Genomic DNA, 21,445 nt, shown 5'->3' on the forward strand with positions numbered 1-21,445 from the left:
CCATCTGCCATGAAGTTCAGGGGTCTGAAAGGCGTACCCTGTTTAATAAGAATGGCCACTCTTCTAGAGTAGGTAGAGTAGGATGATAAGTATCTCTATGCAGTCCATTTGGTGACAGAGTTGTGCTTTCGGCACGTAGTGCGATGTGTTTCTTGAATAATTGCTATGTCAGTTGCATGCCTCGTTAGGAAGGCCAGTATGAGACGTGCTTTGCATGGGTCATTAATCCCCGTACATTCCAGGCCATGAATCTGATTGGAGTGCTTGGGTTGTTGAGGGTACGCGTGGAGTTGGTCGGTATTGTGTCAATGGAGTGAGTGGTGTCAGCCATACCAGGCAGCTATACTCTGCATGTGAATGTCCTTGTGTTGTGATATTCTTTATATTCTGCCTGTAATCCTCCCCTGCCATCCCCTACCCGCGTTGAGCCCAGACTTCTCAACTGGAAGATCCCTCCCCTCAAACAAATATTGTAAAGTGAACACAGTTTAATAATCAAGCAGTTCAGAAAACAAACAATACTGAGAACTCTGAAGTTGGCCTAAGGTAGCAATGTTAAGTAGCGTCCCTTGGCCGTTCAAGATAGGGAAGGGTCTGCCCCCTCAGGACTGGAAAGCCCTCTCACCTCAGCAGGGCACATAGGCCTATGTCCATCTGGCTTTGCCACTTCAGGTATCATTGGTCGCAAGATTGCCAGTTCCATCTCCATGCAATTCTCAAGCTTCCAAAGAAAGGCAACAATGGTACATAAGTTGCACTTCTCTCTAAGTTAAAATGGTATTAGGGTGATGGTCCTCAAACATTAAGGCACACTTGTTGCCAAGATGTGGCTCGCAATGTCAGAGAAAAACTCTGCCAAGGCCTATGTATAAAGAACATAGCAGAGCACCCACATACTACATCTTCTATAGTTAGTACATCATGGTCCAGGAAAAAACACCCCAGTACAATCCTTAAAATCAACAGTAGTAACTATTGTACATCTTCAACATCTTGAAGAACAGAAAAAAATCTCCAAATATTTCAGTAAAAAATATTTCCTTCTCTTAGTCCTAGTTCTTTTTACATATAAATCATGAAGATATCAACGTGAGACATTCAGTGATGTTGCATGACTAGAATGATGACGTTCTTGGTCGATGAATGATTTCAGCCGACACGTGTTTCGTCCCTGCTTGGGGACTTCTTCAAGGCTGAGAGTAGAAAAAAGTCAGGTCATAAATCAACAATTCACTATACCATAACCAGAAAATTCAACCTCCTATTTTATTAGGACTGAAACTATTAAAAAAAAGAAGACACTCAAATCATATGAGTGCAAATATAAACTAAAACCTAACCTTGAATGTATTACTGAACTCTAGATATTTACCAAAACCTGTTGATGGTGTGAATGAAGATTAAAACCACCAAGCACACACAGAAAGGCATGCCCATAGAACAGGAAAAGGCGAAGTGACTACCACCTGGACCACAGGCCTCCATTTTGAAAATAAAGTTAATAATCTTTCCATAAGTAAACAACACATAGATCTTGAAGCCAAGAGAGGAAAAGATTCAGAATATTACCTATCAACAAGTCAAGTAGTCCTGAGAACACATCCTTGCGCAGACCATATATCAAACATGAAGCCAAGCACAATGTAATTCCAAGTAAAACCAAACAAACTGAAAAGAACAATGCCTATCCTATGCAGTTAAGATCCTCTAAGCACAGTCAAAGTCTCATAAACGTATTGCCCCACTCAACAAAAATGTCCATAGTCCAATACCTGTATATCCTGTAAGAAACTCAAAAATAATGTAATTCAAATTACTCAATGGTCCATATAGACTCTGAGTCCAGAATCACCAAAGTTCACTTGTCTGGTAGCTTTGATAAGTCCATGTTAATAATCTGTAAACAATAATGTTTTGTACGTTCTTAATAGAAACATAAAGAGTAAAATTTAATTATCTAGATTCATTAAAATATGTAATTAACAAATTCTTTGTACAGATTTACGTGGCCCAGCCAACTGCACTATTAATACAATCATAAAACATACTCAGAGCCATGATACACTTAAGTGTATTCAAGTGTAAAACAGAAATGTTGTTAGTACCATGTGCTCAAATTTTACATGTGTAGTATTACATTCAGGATTGTTGCTGTTAATTATATTTTAAGCCAACAGACAAAAGAGAAACTTCGCACTTGTATAGCGCACTACTCACCCGTTAGGGTCTCAAGGCGCTGTACGCATACAGCTTTTCCCTGTGAGGCGCCCACTCCTAGACAGCCCCAGGGTGAAGCCAGGCATCCAAGCGCTTTGAGGGCCGTTGTGGAGATTAAGCAAGCTATTGCCCAGAGTTACAGAGTTGAACCCATTAATTAGATTAGGCACCGAGTCGAGAATTATCTGGTCCAAGGGAATTGACCCAAGACCCGCCGAGGTGGGAATTGAACCCTGGTCCCGGGCCAGATCTCTGCATCAGGCGCTGCCGCTCTAACCATTGTGCCACACTTCTCTCCAGAACAGTTGTAGTTTATACCCAGCCCACATACATCTGGGTGCTAGTTGTAGAAAACACTCGTATAGAGACCACATCATATTGCAAATTCTATAAAGAGGTGTATGTTGTCTCATGTCAATATAAGGCAGCACAATTTACAAAAAAGTGAGACCTACATACGGATTAGTGATTATGTAAATGTTGTGGGTACTGCCTTATACTGACATCAGACAACATACACATCTTTTTAGAATTTTCAATATGATGTGGTCTCTATATGAGTGTATTCTAAAACTAGCACCCAGATGTGTCTGGGCTGATTATTATCTATGACTGTTCTCTATTGTTTGTTGGCTTAAAATATGATTTAAAAGAACAGTCTTGAATGTATTACTACACATGCAAAATTTGAGCAGATGGTACTAACATCTTTTCTGCTTTCCACTCAAAGTCACTTAGGTGTATCATGGCTCTTGTGTACACAACATATGTAGGGTGTATTCAACCTCTTCTATATGCCCAATAGTATGTCCCTTTTACTTTCCCTTTTACTTCACTATTTGGCCTCTGGCCTGCTTTACGAATACAGTTCCTTATTATTTACATTCCACCAATATAATTAGAAGAGTTATAGGAATCATAGACTCTTAATTTATAACTTTGAACAATAAAAGCATGGCTTTTTATCATGCCTATGACCTATGGATCTTTTGCGAATTTATATATTGAAACTGGCACATCTTATGAGATGGAAAGAAAGGGAGGGGTATGGTAGCCCTGGGTATCTGAGCCAACTTTTTTGGGATGACTTAAGGCATGCCAAGAATGGTAGGGGTGGCTACGTTAACATTCTTTTGGTTTATGGGGCTGGTAACGTTGAAATATTTCATTCATTTCAGTTCCTATTTGGTCCCTCCCACTTTCGTGTTTGGTGTCACGTGAACAGGCGGAAGTGACGCTATATAGGGGTCCGGCTTCACATCAGCCTGTTTGTTCCGTCATTTATGTGTCGGCCTCACAGTATGCTGTTCCTTTAATGGTAGGTTTGGGAAGACTTTTAATTTCATGAGGGTCAGACTATTGCAGTGGCAAAGCAGATAACTTTTTGTGCCACTATTATTTTTGTCACGCAGATGTCTTCAGAAGAACATTTAAAGTTATGCTTTACTGTGATTATCTACAATATATGATCTTGCCTTGAGGGGAGCGAAGATGTATGTTACGATCATTAGCTTTGCCTTCTTGTTGATACTTTGGGGGTTGCCTTTGGATTCCGACAATAGTTGTGAAGACCACTTGAATAGGATGTTAAAGGTAGGGGAGCCATATTTTTCTTAAACCTTTAAGGGGATGGCTATAAGCCAAATCACATGAAGTGCAGTTATTATTGGATTATGCATCAGGGACTTGTTTTCTAGGCACGCATTTCCTTTGGGATCATTTACATCAGCTTTCCCAGTGTTATAACATTTAGGAGTTAGTTTAATAGTGGAAGGACAATTATTGTTGCAAGACTATCTGAATATGTCTTTATGATTGTATTAACCTCTTAGCTGCTGGGCCTCTTCTCCTTTCCCCTCCCCCCCCAGTGCTGAGCCCTTTTATTTTAGCTATTTGGGGTAGTTCGTGCTTAGGCCTTCATAACTTTTTGTCCACATAAGCTATCCACACCAAATTTGCATCCTTTTTTCCAACATCCTAGGGATTCTAAAGGTACACAGAGTTTGTGGGTTCCCCTGGAGGACACCATGACATTAGCCAAAATACAGCTAAAATGTCATTAAAAACAAAAATTGGAAAAAGGGCTGCCAAAGAAGGCTTGTGTTTTTTTTCCTTGAAAATGGCATCAACAAAGGGTTTGCGGTGCTAAAATCACCATCTTCTCAGCTTTCAGGAACAGGCAGACTTGAATCAGAAAACCCAATTTTTCAACACAATTTTGCCATTTTACTGGGACATACCCCATTTTTACTATTTTTGGTGCTATCAGCCTCCTTCCAGTTAGTGACAGGAATGGGTGTGAAACCAATACTGAATCCCGGAAAGCTAAGCATTTCTGAAAAGTAGACAACATTCTGAATTCAGCAAGGGGTCATTTGTGTAGATCCTACAAGGTTTTCCTACAGAAAATAACAGCTGAAATCAAAACATATTGAAATTGAGCTGAAAAAAACTAAACATTTTCTCCACGTTTTACTCTGTCACTTTTTCCTGCAATGTCAGATTTTTTAAATCGCTTGCTGGACTCTTGCTGGACTCTTCTGGCTGCAGGAATATATAGGGCTTGTAGGTTCATCAAGATCCCTAGGTACCCAGAGCCAATAAATGGGTTTTCATTCTATTCCAGGTATACACCAATTCATTTGGTGAAATATAAAGAGTGAAAAATAGGTATCAAGAAAACCTTTGTATTTCCAAAATGGCCATAAGATAAGGTGTTAAGAAGCAGTGGTTATTTGCACATCTCTGAATTCCAGGGTGCCCATACTAGCATGTGAATTACTGGCCATTTCTCAAATAGACTTCTTTTTTACACACTGTCTTACATTTGGAAGGAAAAAATGTACAGAAAGACAATGGGCAATAACACTTGTTATGCTATTCTGTGTTCCCCAAAGTCTCCCGATAAAAATGGTACCTCACTTGGGTGGGTAGGCCTAATGCTCGCGACAGGAAAGGCAACATAGACACATCACATTTTTACATTGAAATCTGACGTGTTTTTTGCAAAGTGCCTAGCTGTAGATTTTGGCTTCTAGCTCAGCCGAAACCTAGGGAAACCAACCAAACCTGCGCATGTTTAAAAACTAGACACCTAGGGGAATCCAGGATGGGGTGACTTGTGGGGCTCTCACCAGGTTCTGTTACCCAGAATCCTTTGCAAACCTCAACATTTGACCAAAAAAAAGCTTATTCCTCACATTTCGGTGACAGAAAGTTCTGGAATCTGAGAGGAGCCACAAATGTCCTTCCACCCACCGTTCCCCCAAGTCTCCCAAAAAAATGGTAACTTACTTGTGTGGATAGGCCTAGCGCCTGTGACAGGAAATGCCACAAAACATAACGTGGACACATCACATTTTCATAAAACAAACACAGAGCTGTTTTTTGCAAAGTGCCTAGCTGTGGATTTTGGTCACTAGCTCAGACTGCACCTAGGGAAACCTACCAAACCTGTGCATTTTTTAAAACTAGACACCTAAAGGAATCCAGGATGGGAGACTTGTGGGGCTCCCACCAGGTTCTGTTACCCAGAATCCTTTACAAACCTCAATATTTGGGGGAAAAAACACTTTTTCCTCACATTTCGGTGATAGAAAGTTCTGGAATTTGAGAGGAGCCACAAATTTCCTTCTACCCAGCATTCCCCCAAGTCTCCCGATAAAAATGGTACCTCACTTGTGTGGGTAGGCCTAGTGCCCGCAACAGGAATAGATCACACAAAGGTCAATGTTGGTCCTTACATGAGGCAACTGTTGACCCTGGGGTGATCCATTCCTGACGCAGGCACTAGGTACAGGCACTCAAGTGGGGTAGTGTTTTTATCAGGACAAGTGAGGAATCACTAGGAGGTAGGAATGTTGTGGATCCCAGCATATTCCTGTAGTTTGTGTGACAAAAATGCAGGAAAAATAGAGTTTTTATTCAACATTTCAGCTTTGCAGAGTATTCTGGGTAAGAATACTCTGGGGAATCCACACAAGTCACACCTCTGTGGACTCCTCCGGATGTCTAGTTTCCAGAAATGTTTGGGTTTAGTATGTTTCCCTATATGGCCGCCGAACCCAGGACCAAAAACACAGGTGCCTGCCTTACAAAACCAGTTTGTTTTGTGATAGATAATTTTGATGTCTCCACAATACGATTTGGGTGGTGGAATTTGGGGCTGAACTAAATTGGGGAGCTCCCAAGAGAGCACTCTCTCTCTGTGCTTGCCGCCACATTCACCTGCTCTCTGGGTTGGGCTAACCCACTATTGCCCCGTTGCACAGACTGTGCTTGCGAAGGGACAGCAGGACTGTCCTTATCACCTTCCTCATAATTACTGGAAGAGGAGTTATCGAATGGGACTCCTCCAACTGAAAAATCACTCCCAGAGTCTGTGCCATTGTCCTATCCCTCAGATGCTGTCTCAGTATCTGTTGTCTCAGTCTCTGATCCTATGTCAGAGCTGTCCTGTATAACCCGAGTGACGGTGTCAGCAGCAGTCATCCATCAAGATGCCATCTCTGCTACTGGCTAAACTGCTCTAAAACACTAGCGTAGGTAGACAGCCACAAAATTGCTGGCTTCCCTCAATCAGCACGTTCTTTCAAAACACTAAAAAAACACTTTGTCACATACCATTCGTCACAGTCTTTAGCACCTCCTGCGCCCAGTCCAACAATCATTATTGGTGATCCCACTCCCATGTGCTCCTCCTCGGATTCCCTCATTACCACCCAGCAAAAGGGCCCTTCATCTCTCCATAGCCGCCCCCACCCCCGCACATACATTTCATTTGTAATATAGCGCAGGTAATGGCTGACTTTAAATTGTACTCAGCTATTTACATAAAATACAGATTTGCTCTTTGCAGTAGGCATATAAACCTTCTGCGCTTCTTCATGGCACTAAAAGTGCCACTAGACAAAAGTCTGATCCTTTTGTAGCAGAAACATAATCACAAGACTTACTTGACTTTTTTATAGCTGCCTAAAAGCTACAGTTGAGATGCGTCAGTTGAAGTATGTGCATTGCTTTGAAGACGCAAGCTGCAACTGCAAGACAACTGGTGGCAAATATATATATATATATATATATATATATATATATATATATATATATATATATATATTTTTTTTCTATGTGGGTCTGGTTTTCCTGGGGGCCGATCGTAGCCCCCAGGGAAACCACACATGCATTGATAGAAGTGATATATATATATCGATCTCTATATAGATATATCTATCTACATAGATGGATATATTTACTGATGTCACAAAGGGGCGGTGGGGGGTCGGGGGTCGACCCAGTAGATCTTTTGTGTCTCCCCGGGGTTTAAAAAATATATATATTAAATCATCAGGTGTGATTTTTTTCACCCCCTCCCTGGTGTCGGCCACTGGTCGTGACCAGCACCAGGGAGGTAGTGTGGGCGTCGGCCACTGGCACCAAAGGGGTTTATATTGCAGTTGAGTGGTCCATGTAAATCTGTATAAAGGATTTGTTACATACATTTTTTGATGAATTTAGGTAATTTAATTTACTCTTTCTGTTATGTTTCTATTAAGCGAGTATAACATATTGTTGTTTACAGATTATTTACATGGACTTATCAAGGTTTATAGATGTCCACAAATTACTTCTTACTGCTGCAAAATGTTAATTTTTTTGGCAACCGTAACGTTTTGCGACTGGAAAAATGATCTTAGGTGATTCTGGACTCGGAGCCTATATGGATCATTGAGTAACTTGGATGTGATTATTTTTGAGTTCCTTACAGTATATCCAGGTATTTGACTATGGGCATTTTTGTTGAATGAGTTGTGGTGAAGATGTTGCATATCCAATTCAGGGCAATAAGTTTATGAGACTTTGACTGTGCATGGAGGATCTTAATTGTATATGAATTGTATTGCGTTTTTCAGTTTGTTCGGTTTTACTTGGAACTACATGGTGCTTGGCTTCATGTTTGATATATGGTCTGCGCAAGGATGCTTTCTCTGGACTACTTGATCTGATAGATAAAATGCTGGCTCTTTCCCTTTTCTTGGCTTCAACATCTATGTGTCCTTTACTTTTGGACTGATTGATTATTAACTGTATTTTCAAAATGGGGGCCTGTGGTTTAGCACATCTTTGATATGTTTCACTATATTCTTTTTGCATCTTTTTATTTTGGAATTTTTGGCATCATCAGGAGTTCAATCTCTTTACAAATACTACTCACTTCGTCTTAAGGTTCAAGTAGTGGCCACTTCACCTTTTTCTGTTCCACAGGTCATACATTTGTCGAGTTCAGTAATAAATTCAAGTTTATATTTGCCCTCATATGTTTTAAGTGTCTTATTTTTTTAATAGTTTAGAATTAATAAAATGAGAGGTTTATGTTTTTTGGTTATGGTGTAGTGAATTGTTTATTTATGGCATGACTTTTTACTACTATCAGCCCTCAAGAAGTCCCCAGGCAGGAATGAAACACGGGTCGACTGAAATCATCCAACGACCAAGAACCTCATCATACTAGTCCTGCAACATAAATGAATGTCTCATGTTGATATATTCATGATTTATATGTAAAAAGAACCAAGACTAAGTAAACAAAATATTTTTTACTGACATTTTTGAGGTTTTTCTGTCCATCTCCATGCAACTCAAGCAGGGAGCACCCAGGTGGCCCCCGCAAACAGGCAAGCTTGTTGGGGGTAGCAGGAGATGCAGGCCCTCCAGCATCTCAGAAATGTTTACTGTCATTGGGTTGAAAACTGTTCACTCCACATCATCAAACGTGCACTATGAAGGGTCGAAAGGTTGTGCTCTGAGTCCCTTGGGATGCTTGGATAGCTGTTTGGCAAGCCTATTGGCTTCATCCGGGGTAAAATAGGACTTTTCCCATTAACGGTAACGCACAGCCTGGCTGGGTATAGCATAGCACAGGGAACTTACATCACCTGCATTCTTTCCTGCAAGAAAGAATTCCTATGAACTTCTTGGACTGATTGGATAAAATCAGGGTAAAGTGACACTTCCACACCATTGTATGTTGCATTTATCACATGCCATTTGCAAAATGTTGTCCCAGTCCCTGTAGTTTAGCAGGTTGGCAATTATTCGACTTGGGGGGGGGGGGGGGGGGGGGGCTCCTGGTGCTGGGGGATGTGCCAGTGAGCGATGGGCCCTTTCAACAGCAGATGCCTGGGAGAGATTTTCACAGTCAAGTATTGTGGTTAGCAGCGTCTTGACATATGATTCCTCCTGTTGCATATTTGTTGATTAAGGGATGCCACCTATGCGGATGTTGGAGCATCAGAAGCTGACTCCAATGCAACTGTATTAGCTCTGAGCATGTCAACCTCATGTTGACATCTTTCGTATCTTAGCTGCTTGCATGGCTTACACATCTGCGTGATCCACGTGTGTGGTTTGCCGTCTAATCTCTCCTTCATGTCATCCAGTCTTTTGAAAAATTAGTGAGTGTATTTGTCTGTATTTTTCTGTTGATTCTATATTTTACTTATTTTTTGACTGGTTAATTGCTTCTTGTTCTCTTACTGGAGGCAACCAAACAGTTAATCTTACTCTTTTCAATAAATAACCTCTGTCTGAGCAAACCCCTTTTTCATGCTAATTGCTCTCAAATAAAGGTATAATTCAAAAATTCATACTGGATAACTGTGTAACATGGCCCTCTATTCCAATTCCTCCAGTGCCTTGTTGTCTATGATTTCTCCAAAACTCCTTGATGGCAATATTTTTCTATGTTACATGGTTACCTATTATGTGTCTTATAATTAGATGTTTACATATGACTATTTTGAATATATTCCAGAATTCCAGGTGTGAGCAGCACTATTCATTGCTTATGACTTTAATGAGGAGTCCCCTGGAGGATGACAAGTTTATGGGTTTATAACGTTTCCTTTCACTACAGATCAATGTGATTTATTTTTCTGGATTACTAGCAATCATCTACATACTTAATGTGGGCTTTTGTCTTTTTAGGACACCGGACACCTGTATTTCTGCATCATTTACATAATCACTAACCCTTATGTTAGTCCCACTTTTTGCATACACCCACAAACTGTTGGAAGAAAATCAGATGGTTCATTGTATTATATAAAGACACAAGAAAGTCATAATTTAGAGTTTAAATACTCCCAACAAATGATTCACACTGTCCTCAAGATTTAAGCAGCTACTCTGTGGAACCATACACAGCAGTGAATGCCTTGTCAGTAATCCCATCAAACGTCCATCCCCTCCTTTTCATTTTCGCTTTGTAAAACGTCTCTTATGAAGTATACAGTGCTCATGTATTGTGTTGCTGAGGTGCATTAATCCTCGTGTAGTATGTAGCTGTTTCCCTTAATCTCTTATTTCTTTTGGAAAGCTTATAGAGAGGGCAGCTTCAGTCAAGCTCAGCTGGGTTAGTTTTCAAGGAAAAAGATAAGTTAATTTAACGTTGCCTTGAGATAGACTCGGTTGAAAAATAAAGACAAAAGTGTTTCGATTTTTATTAGACAGGATTTCTTTCTTGTAGATGTGCTCTGAACTCCTGTATATGGGCAGATATATTCAATGTTTACAAATTCGGTGACAGATAGCTCTTGGAAGAATTAAGATTACATTTAAATAACTTCTGTTTGTTACAGGAAGAAAAGTGGAATTATTTTTGAAAATTCGTCTCCTTCCTTGTCCTGTTGCCAAGCCCATCTGAATTTCTTTCAATGTCCTGATCTGTTTGAAAGTGAAACGCTACCATCCTATTGCAGAACTTGGCTACATTCTGTTACAAATGTCTTCACCTACCAAGTACTGCTTATCTTTCACTTAACTCCCAGGATAAGACAGTTGGTGAATCGTAGATAATAAAGTTTGCCTTTATAATAATAAAGGCAAATGCTCTGCTAATATGCTCTGTTTATTCAATTTACATTTTCGAGATCTAAACTTGAGAGTGACGTTGTTTGCACAATGCAAAGTGTTCGTCATGAGGTGAATGTAGGCTACATTGAAGGTTAGGTGACTAGAAGCTTTGCACTCATTACCTTTAATCACAAATGTCAAATATTTATTGTGCTTGGTCACTATGCCTTCTCTAAATTGCTCAATGTTTTGGCATAGGGTTACAAAGCCTCTTCTCGTATAGTAGCCCTTCTGAATACAACCCCTTAGATCATTAATGATCATTATCATCAGGTATTGTTTTCTTCCCTGCACACTAAGGGGGTCATTCTGACCGCCAGGGTCAACGACCGCGGGAGCACCGCCAACAGGCTGGCGGTGCTCCCAAGGGCATTCTGACCGCGGCAGTATGGCCGCGGTCAGAAACGAAAAACCGGCGGTCTCCCGCCGGTTTTCCGCTGCCCTGAGGAATCCTCCATGGCGGCGCAGCTTGCTTCGCCGCCATGGGGATTCCGACCCCCTCACCGCCATCCTGTTCCTGGCGGTTTTGCCCGCCAGGAACAGGATGGCGGTGAGGGGTGTCGTGGGGCCCCTGGGGGCCCCTGCAGTGCCCATGCCAATGGCATGGGCACTGCAGGGGCCCCCATAAGAGGGCCCCTAAAAGATTTTCAGTGTCTGCCATGCAGACACTGAAAATCGCGACGGGTGCTACTGCACCCGTCGCACCCTTCCCACTCCACCGGCTCCATTCGGAGCCGGCTTCCTCGTGGGAAGGGGTTTCCCGCTGGGCTGGCGGGCGGCCTTCTGGCGGTCGCCCGCCAGCCCAGCGGGAAACACAGAATAACCGCGGCGGTCTCCTGACCGCGCAGCGGTATTCTGTTGGGGGAACTTTGGCGGGCGGCCTCCGCCGCCCGCCAAAGTTAGAATCACCCCCTAAGTCTCCTCGTAATAAGTAGAACTAAATGAACATGACCCACCACTGGTGTGTTACAAAATAGCAGCAATGTCAAATTTTTATGAAGAGAGTTTAGGAATCATAAATCATGGTGTTTTTGACACCATGGGCCTTATTATGATTTCAACAGAGGAAAAAGCCTATCTGCCAAAATTCCGACAGGTAGGTTGCCACCACTGTGGCAGCCTCCCCAGCAGGCCCATTACAAGTTTCCCCCGGGGTCAGCGGGCAGAAACCTCAGTCCAAGAAACGGCCTACAGCATTGTCTCCAGCTCGTACTAGAGCCGTCAGCAATGCTGTAGTAAGCAGGGTACAAAGCAGACAGTGAACATTGCGATGGTGCTGGCCAGGGGGGCCCCTGCATTATTCATGCCAAGTGCATGGGCAGTGCAGACCCGTTCTTCACCGCCATGAAGTCGCTGGTGGAGAACAAGTCGTAATCCCCAGGGCAGCGCTGCTTGTAGCGCTGCCCTGGTGGGTTAGGACCGCCACTACCGCCAGACTGCTGGGATGGCTAATCCTGGCAGTGCTGGCGGCCCAGCCGCAGCCCATCCGTCGTGGTCATAATGTGGCGATCAGACCGCAACTGCCAGACCCATAATGAGGCCCCATGTCTCTCTGACCTGAGAAGATCTGATGCACCACGGGAGTAGTCTCTGAAGTTTGCACTGCTGTGAAGGTTTTACGTTTCCACTACCATCTCCGAATAGCTCTATGTTATGTAATGAACCAGTGTAATAGAGTAAAATTGTAATTATTACATTGGATTCCTGTCTGATATTTCACTGATTGACTGCCTATTATTTTTTCCATTCTACAGAAGCAGTGGTGGCATTCATTGGAGGTTTCACGTCCAACTCTGCTATTTCTAGTCCTATGGCCTTTTTTCGTTCAATGGTTGGTTCATAAGTATCAAACCAGAAAAAGGTGACTTTTAATGTTTCAATTTCCAGTGATCAAAAACATTGCAGTACTGAGATTAGACTCTCCAAAAAGACTGGGAACTGTGTTTTCTACATCACTGATGAACTAAATACTAAGGGAAGATTTGTACAATGTAATCCTTCTTTATTGCAACACCTCCTTCTTCTATGTGGTGTACAAACAGCATGACCCATCTGGAGACTATCTGCACTAATCTGTAAAGATGAATGGAAATTGTGAAGGAATAAGGAATGTGAACAAGAGAAAAAAAAGTTGAACGATATACACCTCCTACATAGGTGAACTTAAATTAACAAATTGTGAGATGTGTGTGTGTGTGTGTGTGTGATGCATAAACCACTCCTAGTGTTAGTCGATGCATTCATTGCAATCAGATCTTTTTTCTACACTGCTGTACATGGTAGGCTTCAACAGAACCACTTGCCTAAATCTCTTCACTTTCCAGGTGCCGAGTATTTGCTTGGTAATTTATACTCTTAAGAGACAAGCACCGAAGATTAGTTTTTGACGTTCACTAGACTAAAAACATAATATTTTGAAAGTTCCTTGCACCCAACTTCGACTTTTGCAATTCAGATCTATTACACTGCCTGTGTGTGTAGCAGAACAGGATTCAAGAGAAGCGGACTCCAATACAGGGTAATATGTCTGCCTTCACATCGCTCTCGGATCCCATCACAGTACTCAGTAATAATCGATGTCTGCCATGCTGTGAGTATCATAAGCGTGTGATGTGTGATTGAATGTTCTGATTTTATATTTACTTTGCACAGTAGTGCTAGCAGGCTCATCTTGGAGGTCGATTATGCTTGAATGGTGTCTCTTCTGCACAGAACCTGCATAGACTACATTAAGGAAAAGAGAATCCTGATCTCGTCTGAGATACAACTTGAACCTCTAAGCTGTGCCTACAAAAGCCCTGGCAGATGGGATGCCGTTTTACAGCACATCACTGTGCGCACTTTGCATGGGAACATTTACCGAACCAGGACAATACACAAATACAAAGCTTTCTTTTTCTAAGAATGGCGATCATCGTATAATACTGCTATGCTCTTTATGAATCTCCTTCATGAACATTCTGCACTGCATTTCAACCATTTTGATGAAGCACTATGAAGAATCTTAAATTCATTATAAATAATATTGGTTCAGTATGTCTGTCCAGTGTCACTTGTTTGAAGGACGTGAATGAGTTCTTGGATAAAGCTTACTGTTCAACTAGGAAACCTGTAGAGTAAAACAGAAGTTTTAAATTGGGTTCCATAATCTCTGATGATAGTGTAGACTGTCCAGCCACTTCCATGACCACATCATGTTGAAACCAGAAGCAGCAGCCATGGCTTACTTCTGAAATACTGTCAATTGTCCTATTGTGTATTATTTTAAAAAACAAAAATTAGTCTTGCTGAACTGTATAAGAATTCCAAGTACTGTGAACATAACACAGTTGTGCAGAAGGGCAAAATCCATGTCAGAGTTTAAGAATAACGACTGATTACATGCATGCATGCATTCCATTCATATTCAGTAGATATGTTTGTCTTACGAGGATATACCGAAAATATGGCATGCATCTGACCCTCAATATAAGAGACCCATAATATAAGGAAACAGGCAGTTCCAGTGTATGCTATGTGATAGAGCAAACACAGATACAGAAAACGTATACAACTTTAAAAAGTCGTTTGCTGCTCTTGGTAGGAATAAGCTGATTAAGCTTGCTGGTATTTTAAGGTTATCTGTTTCTAGGTTAGGTAATGACACTTATACAGGTATCCTATTATTTTGGTAATTCAGTTTTTGTTGTAAGAACATCAACCATGTACCTTTCATCCTGCATTTGAAGGAAAATATAAATGTTAATTGTATGGTTACCCCTTAATGTATTGCCATGGAGTAAGTAAGAGGGGGTTGAGGGGAAGCGAGGTGAGACCTATACCATTGGGAAATAGCAAGCGACAATTTATAAAGAACATTTATTCAAAGGACTAACAAGAGGCTTAGCATCAGGGAATTGAGTCAAAAATTAAATTTTCTTAATCCTGTGCAGTTGAAAATGGCATGTGTGGCAGCCAATGAAATATGCATTTATAGAGAAGTGTGACTAAACCAGAACAGGGGCTGCCCATATTACAAAATACCTGGAATCAGGGGCCAGAACATAAGTATCATTTTAAATTTCTCACCGTGTGATCACTGAGCACCATACGGAGTAGTAAACACTTTGTCCCAGCTTCTGTTTGTCGTCTCCATTTATGATATTTTTAAAAGTTACGGGCATTTACTGATTCTTCAAAGTAATTGCTTCTGCCTGGAATCTCTGTTTCTTACTTTTATAAACAAAAACAAAAAGGACAAGCCCTAGCTGATGCCTTTGTTAAAGCTAGCAACGATGCGAGTAACAGGAGCAAAGGAATGAAAAGGATGAATAGAAAAAGGCTTGAAGGTACAAAAGAAAATAATTTTCATTTATGGGGAGGCATAGACAAAGAAAATTAAGCCATCCAAACATCAGTAGCAGAGGAACAGCTAAAAAGCCTGACATGAAGAGCTCTGGTAAATCTTGAAAAAGACAAAAGTTCAGTGGCATCTGCATTGATATGTGCATGAAAACAAAAAAAGGAGAGACATCAGATGTTAGAGGCATAGCATTGTGAATTAAAAAAAAGAATTGCCCAGCAATAATGTGTTGTTGGGTATTGATGTCGCCATTGTTTTAGTCACTGAGCTGACATTTAATGAATTGGGTGTCAGGAGTTGAGGCTAGAGGGCTTAACTTGTTGATTATCTATCTTCTAAGTATGTATGTGTATGCTTACATATGGTATCCCTGAAGCAAAAACCTAGCCAAAAGACAGCTAAGCACTGTACATGGTCAAAGGCAATGTTAAAGTTAGCCAGTAATAGGAGATGAAGCAGAGTAATGTATAGTTAATGTGATGTTGTGTTCTTTAAAGAGGCGATGTGTAAATTATTTCCGACATTGGAGCAACGTTGGGGAGGCCTTCATTGATACAGGGATGTTGTTCCAGATCCTAGGTGCATAGATGGAAACTGCATTTTTTGGATTTTCTTTTTTGCACTTTTTAGCCTGCAGTCTGATGGTGTCCTGGCTTCATGTGTGCAGAGAATCTGTGCGTTTGTCCACAAGGTAAGCAGTGGTGCTGGTTTTGATGGTTTTGTAAATGATGCAGCTGATTTTGAAAATGGTGCAGGCTGACAAGGGGAGCCAATAGAGTTCCATCAGGGTGGGGTTGATGTGATCATATTTCTTCAGACCCAGGTTGAAACTTGGTGTGGCGTGTAAGATGCCCTTGAGGGGTGCCAGTGTGGAGTCTGGAATGTCATGGAGTAGGGCATTACCACCATCCATATGCAAGAGTACTGTTGTGAACACTAACAGGGTCTGTTTAGACCTCTTCTGTTTTTATTAAGTTCTTTACTGATTCTTTTTCTGTCTTTCTATTCGAAAGTGTGAAGCTTTAGCCTCACGCAGATGTGTTCGCATCATGCTGCTTCACAACTAGACTGACATATTTTCCTTGTTTATGTTATGGTCGCTGCCATGTTAATATGGATGCTTACGAAGAAGACTGAGTATCTACATGTGAATCGAGGTGGTGCATTTATTGCCATAATTATTGTGTCTTATTGGAACTTTACTGTTTTCAAATGTATAAACATGAAATACATTGGCGATCAGATACTCTAAAGGGTCAGGTTAATTGACGAAGCTTTGCAATGGAACTATTACACCAGAGGCCACACTAGTTTAGTGCAACAGACCAGGGCTCCAAGAGTGATTCGGATAATCCTGTCTTATCATTCCTTGGCAAGTGCTGAGATAGAGAATAACTAACATTCAAAAGGTGATGGGAGGATGCTTACAATAAGTCTAACCACTGGCACTCGATCGGGGTAGCGTTCCCACCCATCGTTCTGTATGCCCAGACATGAGTCCCATGCTCTCTGTGCCACTGGAACCTAGCTATATCTGACTAATGAGCCCTTACCAGTGTGAACGCAGTCCTAAGATGCTTGTGTTCTGGTTTGATGGGGACCTGGCTTGACAGTTCAGGCTGATTTCCATATGGCCAGGTCCAAACTAAGGTGGCACGGTGAGCAAAAGAACAACGAATGGGTTGCAATGCTACCCCAAGCGATTGCCAGTGGTTAGAGAAATTGCAAGCATTTCTCCTATCACCGTTAGTGTGTTTGATGTATCAACTTAAGAGGCAAATGTATGCTGAGACGCGTTCTGGTCTCACTGTGCCACTGTAACCAAGCTATATCTGGCTGATGAGCCCTTATCAGGGCGAAACCGGTCCTTGGTTGCTTGTGGTTCAGTGAGGACCTGGAGTGGCAGTTTGGGCTGGATTGATCCCATCAGGAGTAGGGTCAAGGCAGATTTATATATGCCTGATTCTAAAATGAGGTGGTATGGTGGGCAAAAGAATGATGGCTTGTGATGGTACATTGAGTGGTTCCCAGTGGTTAGGCGAGCATTCCTCCAATCACCTTTCGGCTGTTTGACAGAGAATTTCTAAACAGCTCTATCTTACTGAGAGAAGGTATGATGCGCAATCCAGCTCAATTTATAGGGTTGCTATTTTCTGCCAACTTTTATAATAGTGCTTAGAGGTACTGCTAGGAGGTAAGGATACTAGGAATTTGCTAATCCTGTTAAGAATTTTCATATTGTATTCACTGGCCATGCCATGCATTGCTGCATTTATTTTATCATTCTGTCTGGTTACCTTTCGTACGTTATGCACAAGACGTGGATTTTAGAAATAAACATTTTAAAGTTTTATCCCCTGTCTGTGCTATTTTGACTATGTTATTATTCTATGAAAGAGCGTTTGGAATTCACTAAACTCATCTAAATGGACCAGTCGTGACTAGAAAACACCACCTGCACAGTACTGCGTAGTGGGTCATGCATGGGTCGTAGTCCAACTAGATTTCTAATTTCTGTTGGTGCATTACTCTAAATCCGGCCCTTCTAGTTCTGGGGGAGTCCCCAGATCATAAGAATTAGCTCCCAGCATTGTGCGTCCTCAAATTTTGACACATAAAAAAAAGATTATTAAAGACATATGGAGATGTCAGTTGCAAAGTTGGTCCCCTCTTTAGATATAAATAGGAAATCCCTGTTTTCTGTAGGTTTGTCAACCTTGGCTCTTAAAACTGTATTTCCCCATTTGTGGTTTCTGCATTTTGAATCTCGTTTTAATTGAATCGGCTCATTAAAAATGGCAACTCCTATTGTGATGGGGTAATTTAAAGGACAGCAGTTACACAACATCTTAAAAACGGAGGTGTCCCTGAGACTGGGGTGCAGTAACCTATGTGATTCATGCACAGATGCCTTTGAGTTTTTTAATCATTAGTGGAGTTTAATCCTACTGATGACAACAATGGCCATTTTTACACACATAAAGCTGCAGCCGTTTTTGCACAATACCAAGCATATCATTACTTGGAAGTCCCTTTCACCTAAGATGAACACCAAAATTGGTTTAGTGGTCATTTACCACACACATTCCTCAGAATGTCAGACTGGTTCCCCAAAGTAATGACAAGGCCACCTGGCCCGTATTGGCTGGGTAAACACCTTTTTCTAATTTATGAGAATCTACAGGCTAAGGAGGTAATAACTATACTAAGTTATACAGTATTCTTATACAGGAGATTCAGACAATACATACAGCAGAACATAGCAGGCAAGCACTTAAGACCTGCACCACAGGCACAGTTTGCCATACAGTCCTTCAGTCCACAGAATCTAAATGCTACTATGGCCCAGGTGCCCTTAAAATTAATTTGCCTTCTGTATTCCTGGTAAGACTAACCATTCAGAAATGGTATGTCCTCACACAATACCCCAAGAAAAGCATAGAATGAAAAATGTCCTATCTATCATAATGGACAGTTTCAATTCTATTAAGGACACAGACGAGGATTATGCATAATCTCTCTCCACTTTAAACCCCAGGGTGCCCAGGACGTGGTGGTCTCGCCCTCAGCCACGGTCGCCATGTGCCGAGAACGAGACTACCTCGTCCTGGTACCGGCCCTCGGGGGAAGCGCTAGCGCTCCCCGGATGGCATCGCTCCTCCCTCCCATGGGCAGGGATGGAAGAGGAATTGCCCCACCCCCAACACCCCCTTCCAAAGCAGATCGGAAGACAAAATGCAATAGCATTTTTCTTCCGATCACATGGGGAGGCGGGAGAGGGATCAAAGGAAAGGAAAGGCCCACTAGACCCCAGGGATGTATTTTTTTTATATGTAAGCAATAAAGGGGAGCAACCCTTTTGGAAAGGGTCGCTCCCCTGGGGGGCATTTTTTTAAAGGCCTTTTCTGCCCCTCCTGGGGGCAGATCGGCCTGTTGTAAGTAGGCTGATCTGCCCCCAGGGGGGCAGAAACCTCTAGGCACGAGGGATCTTTTTTTTGTTTGTTTGTTTTATTTTTTTAGGCGTGGGGAGCAACCCCTTAGGCAAGGGTCGCTCCCCTGGGCGGCAAATTGTCTTTAGGCCATTTCTGTTTTTATTAGGCCAATCTGCCCACCAGGGGGGCAGAAACCACTAGACACCAGGGATTTATTTTTGTCAATTTCACGCAAGGGGTCACTCCTCGGGGGGGGGGTAAATCGTTTTAGCCCATTTTTGCCCCCCTTTGGGGCGGATCGGTATATTTTCCTTAGGCCGATATGCCTCCAAGAGGGGCAGAAACTACTGGACACCAGGGATTTTTTTTTTGTCTATTTCACTCAAGGGGGGGGGGGTTAAATTTATTTGAGGTCATTTCTGCGACCACCCACCTGCCTCCCCCCTACCCCCAGGCAGATCGGCCTATTTCTATTAGGCTAATCTGCCTCCAGAGGGGCACAAACCACTCAGGCACCAGGGATTGGTGTGTATTTTGTTTGGGGGAGCAGCCCCTTAGGCAAGGGTCACTCCCCATGTGGGCATATTACTGTTGCCCATTTCTCCCCTTGGGGCAGATCGGCCTAAAGGGGGACAGAAAGCCCAGCAGAGACCAGGGAAGATTTTTATTTTTTTTAAAAGAGGGTAGGGGTATGGCCATATCCCCAACCCCAAATAAATGGGGACAAAGTTGTTCTGCCCACCGGTGGGCAGATGGGGCAATTACCCCCCCGATTCACTCCCCCGGGGGCCGGAAAACCTACTAGATGCCAGGGAATAAAAAATAAATAGTAGGGTGGTGGCTACTAACCAGTATGGGCATGGTTATGCCCCCACCCCACACAAGTGAGGTACCCTTTTTATTGGGAGACTTGGAGGAACGCTGGGTGGAAGGAAATTTGTGGCTCCTCTCCGATTCCAGAACTTTTTATCACTGACATGTGAGGAAAAATTGTTTTCTGGCCAAATTTTGAAGTTTCCAGAGGATTCTGGGTAACAGAACCTGGTGAGAGCCCAACAAGTCACCCCATCCTGGATTCCCCTAGGTGTCTAGTTTTTAAAAAATGCACAGGTTTAGTAGGTTTCCCTAGGTGCCGGCCGACCTAGAGGCCAAAATCTACAGCTAGACACTTTCCAAAAAACATGTCTGATTTCCATGTAAAAATGTGATGTGTCCATGTTGCGTTTCCTGTCGCGGGCATTAGGCCTACCCACGCAAATGAGGTACCTTTTTCATCGGGAGACTTGGAGGAACACAGAACGAAACAACAAATGTTATTGTCCCTTGTCTTTTGCTACATTTTATCCTTCTAAATGTAAGACAGTGTGTAAAAAAAGACATGTATTTGAGAAATGCCCTGTAATACACATGCTAGTGTGGGCACCCTGGAATTCAAGATGTGCAAATAACCACTGCTTCTCAACACCTTATCTTGCACCCATTTTTGGAAATACAAAGGTTTCCTTGATACCTATTGTTGACTCTTTATATTTCACCAAATGAATTGCTGTATACCCGGTGTACAATGAAAACCCATTACAAGGTGCATTTTTTTCTGTTTTGGATCTGGGTACCTAGGGTTCCTGGTGAACCTACAAGCCCAAAATATCCCCGCAACCAGAAGAGTCCAGCAAACATAACAGTATAATACTTTTGAAAATTTGACATCGCAGGAAAAAGTTATAGAGTAAAACGTGGAGAAAAAAAATCTTTTTTTCACCTCATTTTCAATATTTTTGTATTTCAGCTGTTGTTTTCTGTAGGAAAACCTTGTTGGATCTACACAAATGACCCCTTGGTGAATTCAGAATTTTGTTTATCCTTCCGGGATCCAGCATTGGTTTCATACCCATTTCTGTCACTAACTGGAAGGAGGCTAAAAGCACAAAAAAATAGTAAAAATGGAGTATGTCCCAGTAAAAATAGTAAAAATGGAGTATGTCCCAGTAAAATGCCAAATTGAGTTGAAAAATGTGGTTTTCTTATTCAAGCCTGCCTGTTCCTG

The 21,445-nt window shown here is 42.0% G+C and overlaps 1 protein-coding gene across 3 annotated transcripts in view; it reads left to right on the forward strand.

Moving 5' to 3' along the window:
• ACBD4 (acyl-CoA binding domain containing 4) overlaps positions 1–17,820 on the forward strand; it is a 224,830-nt gene extending 207,010 nt beyond the window's left edge. For 2 of the 3 annotated variants that reach the window (XM_069237954.1, XM_069237955.1), the window contains exon 11: positions 12,882–17,820. In XM_069237954.1, coding sequence (XP_069094055.1) covers positions 12,882–12,992 — 111 coding nt within the window. In that variant the 3' untranslated portion in view covers positions 12,993–17,820. The remainder of the gene's footprint in view (positions 1–12,881) is intronic. The other variant, XM_069237956.1, reaches the window with a different exon arrangement.
• The last annotated feature ends 3,625 nt before the right edge of the window (positions 17,821–21,445 follow it).

This window comes from Pleurodeles waltl, chromosome 6 (assembly GCF_031143425.1).
Source record: "Pleurodeles waltl isolate 20211129_DDA chromosome 6, aPleWal1.hap1.20221129, whole genome shotgun sequence".
In the NCBI taxonomy this organism is placed as follows: Eukaryota; Metazoa; Chordata; class Amphibia; order Caudata; family Salamandridae; genus Pleurodeles; species Pleurodeles waltl.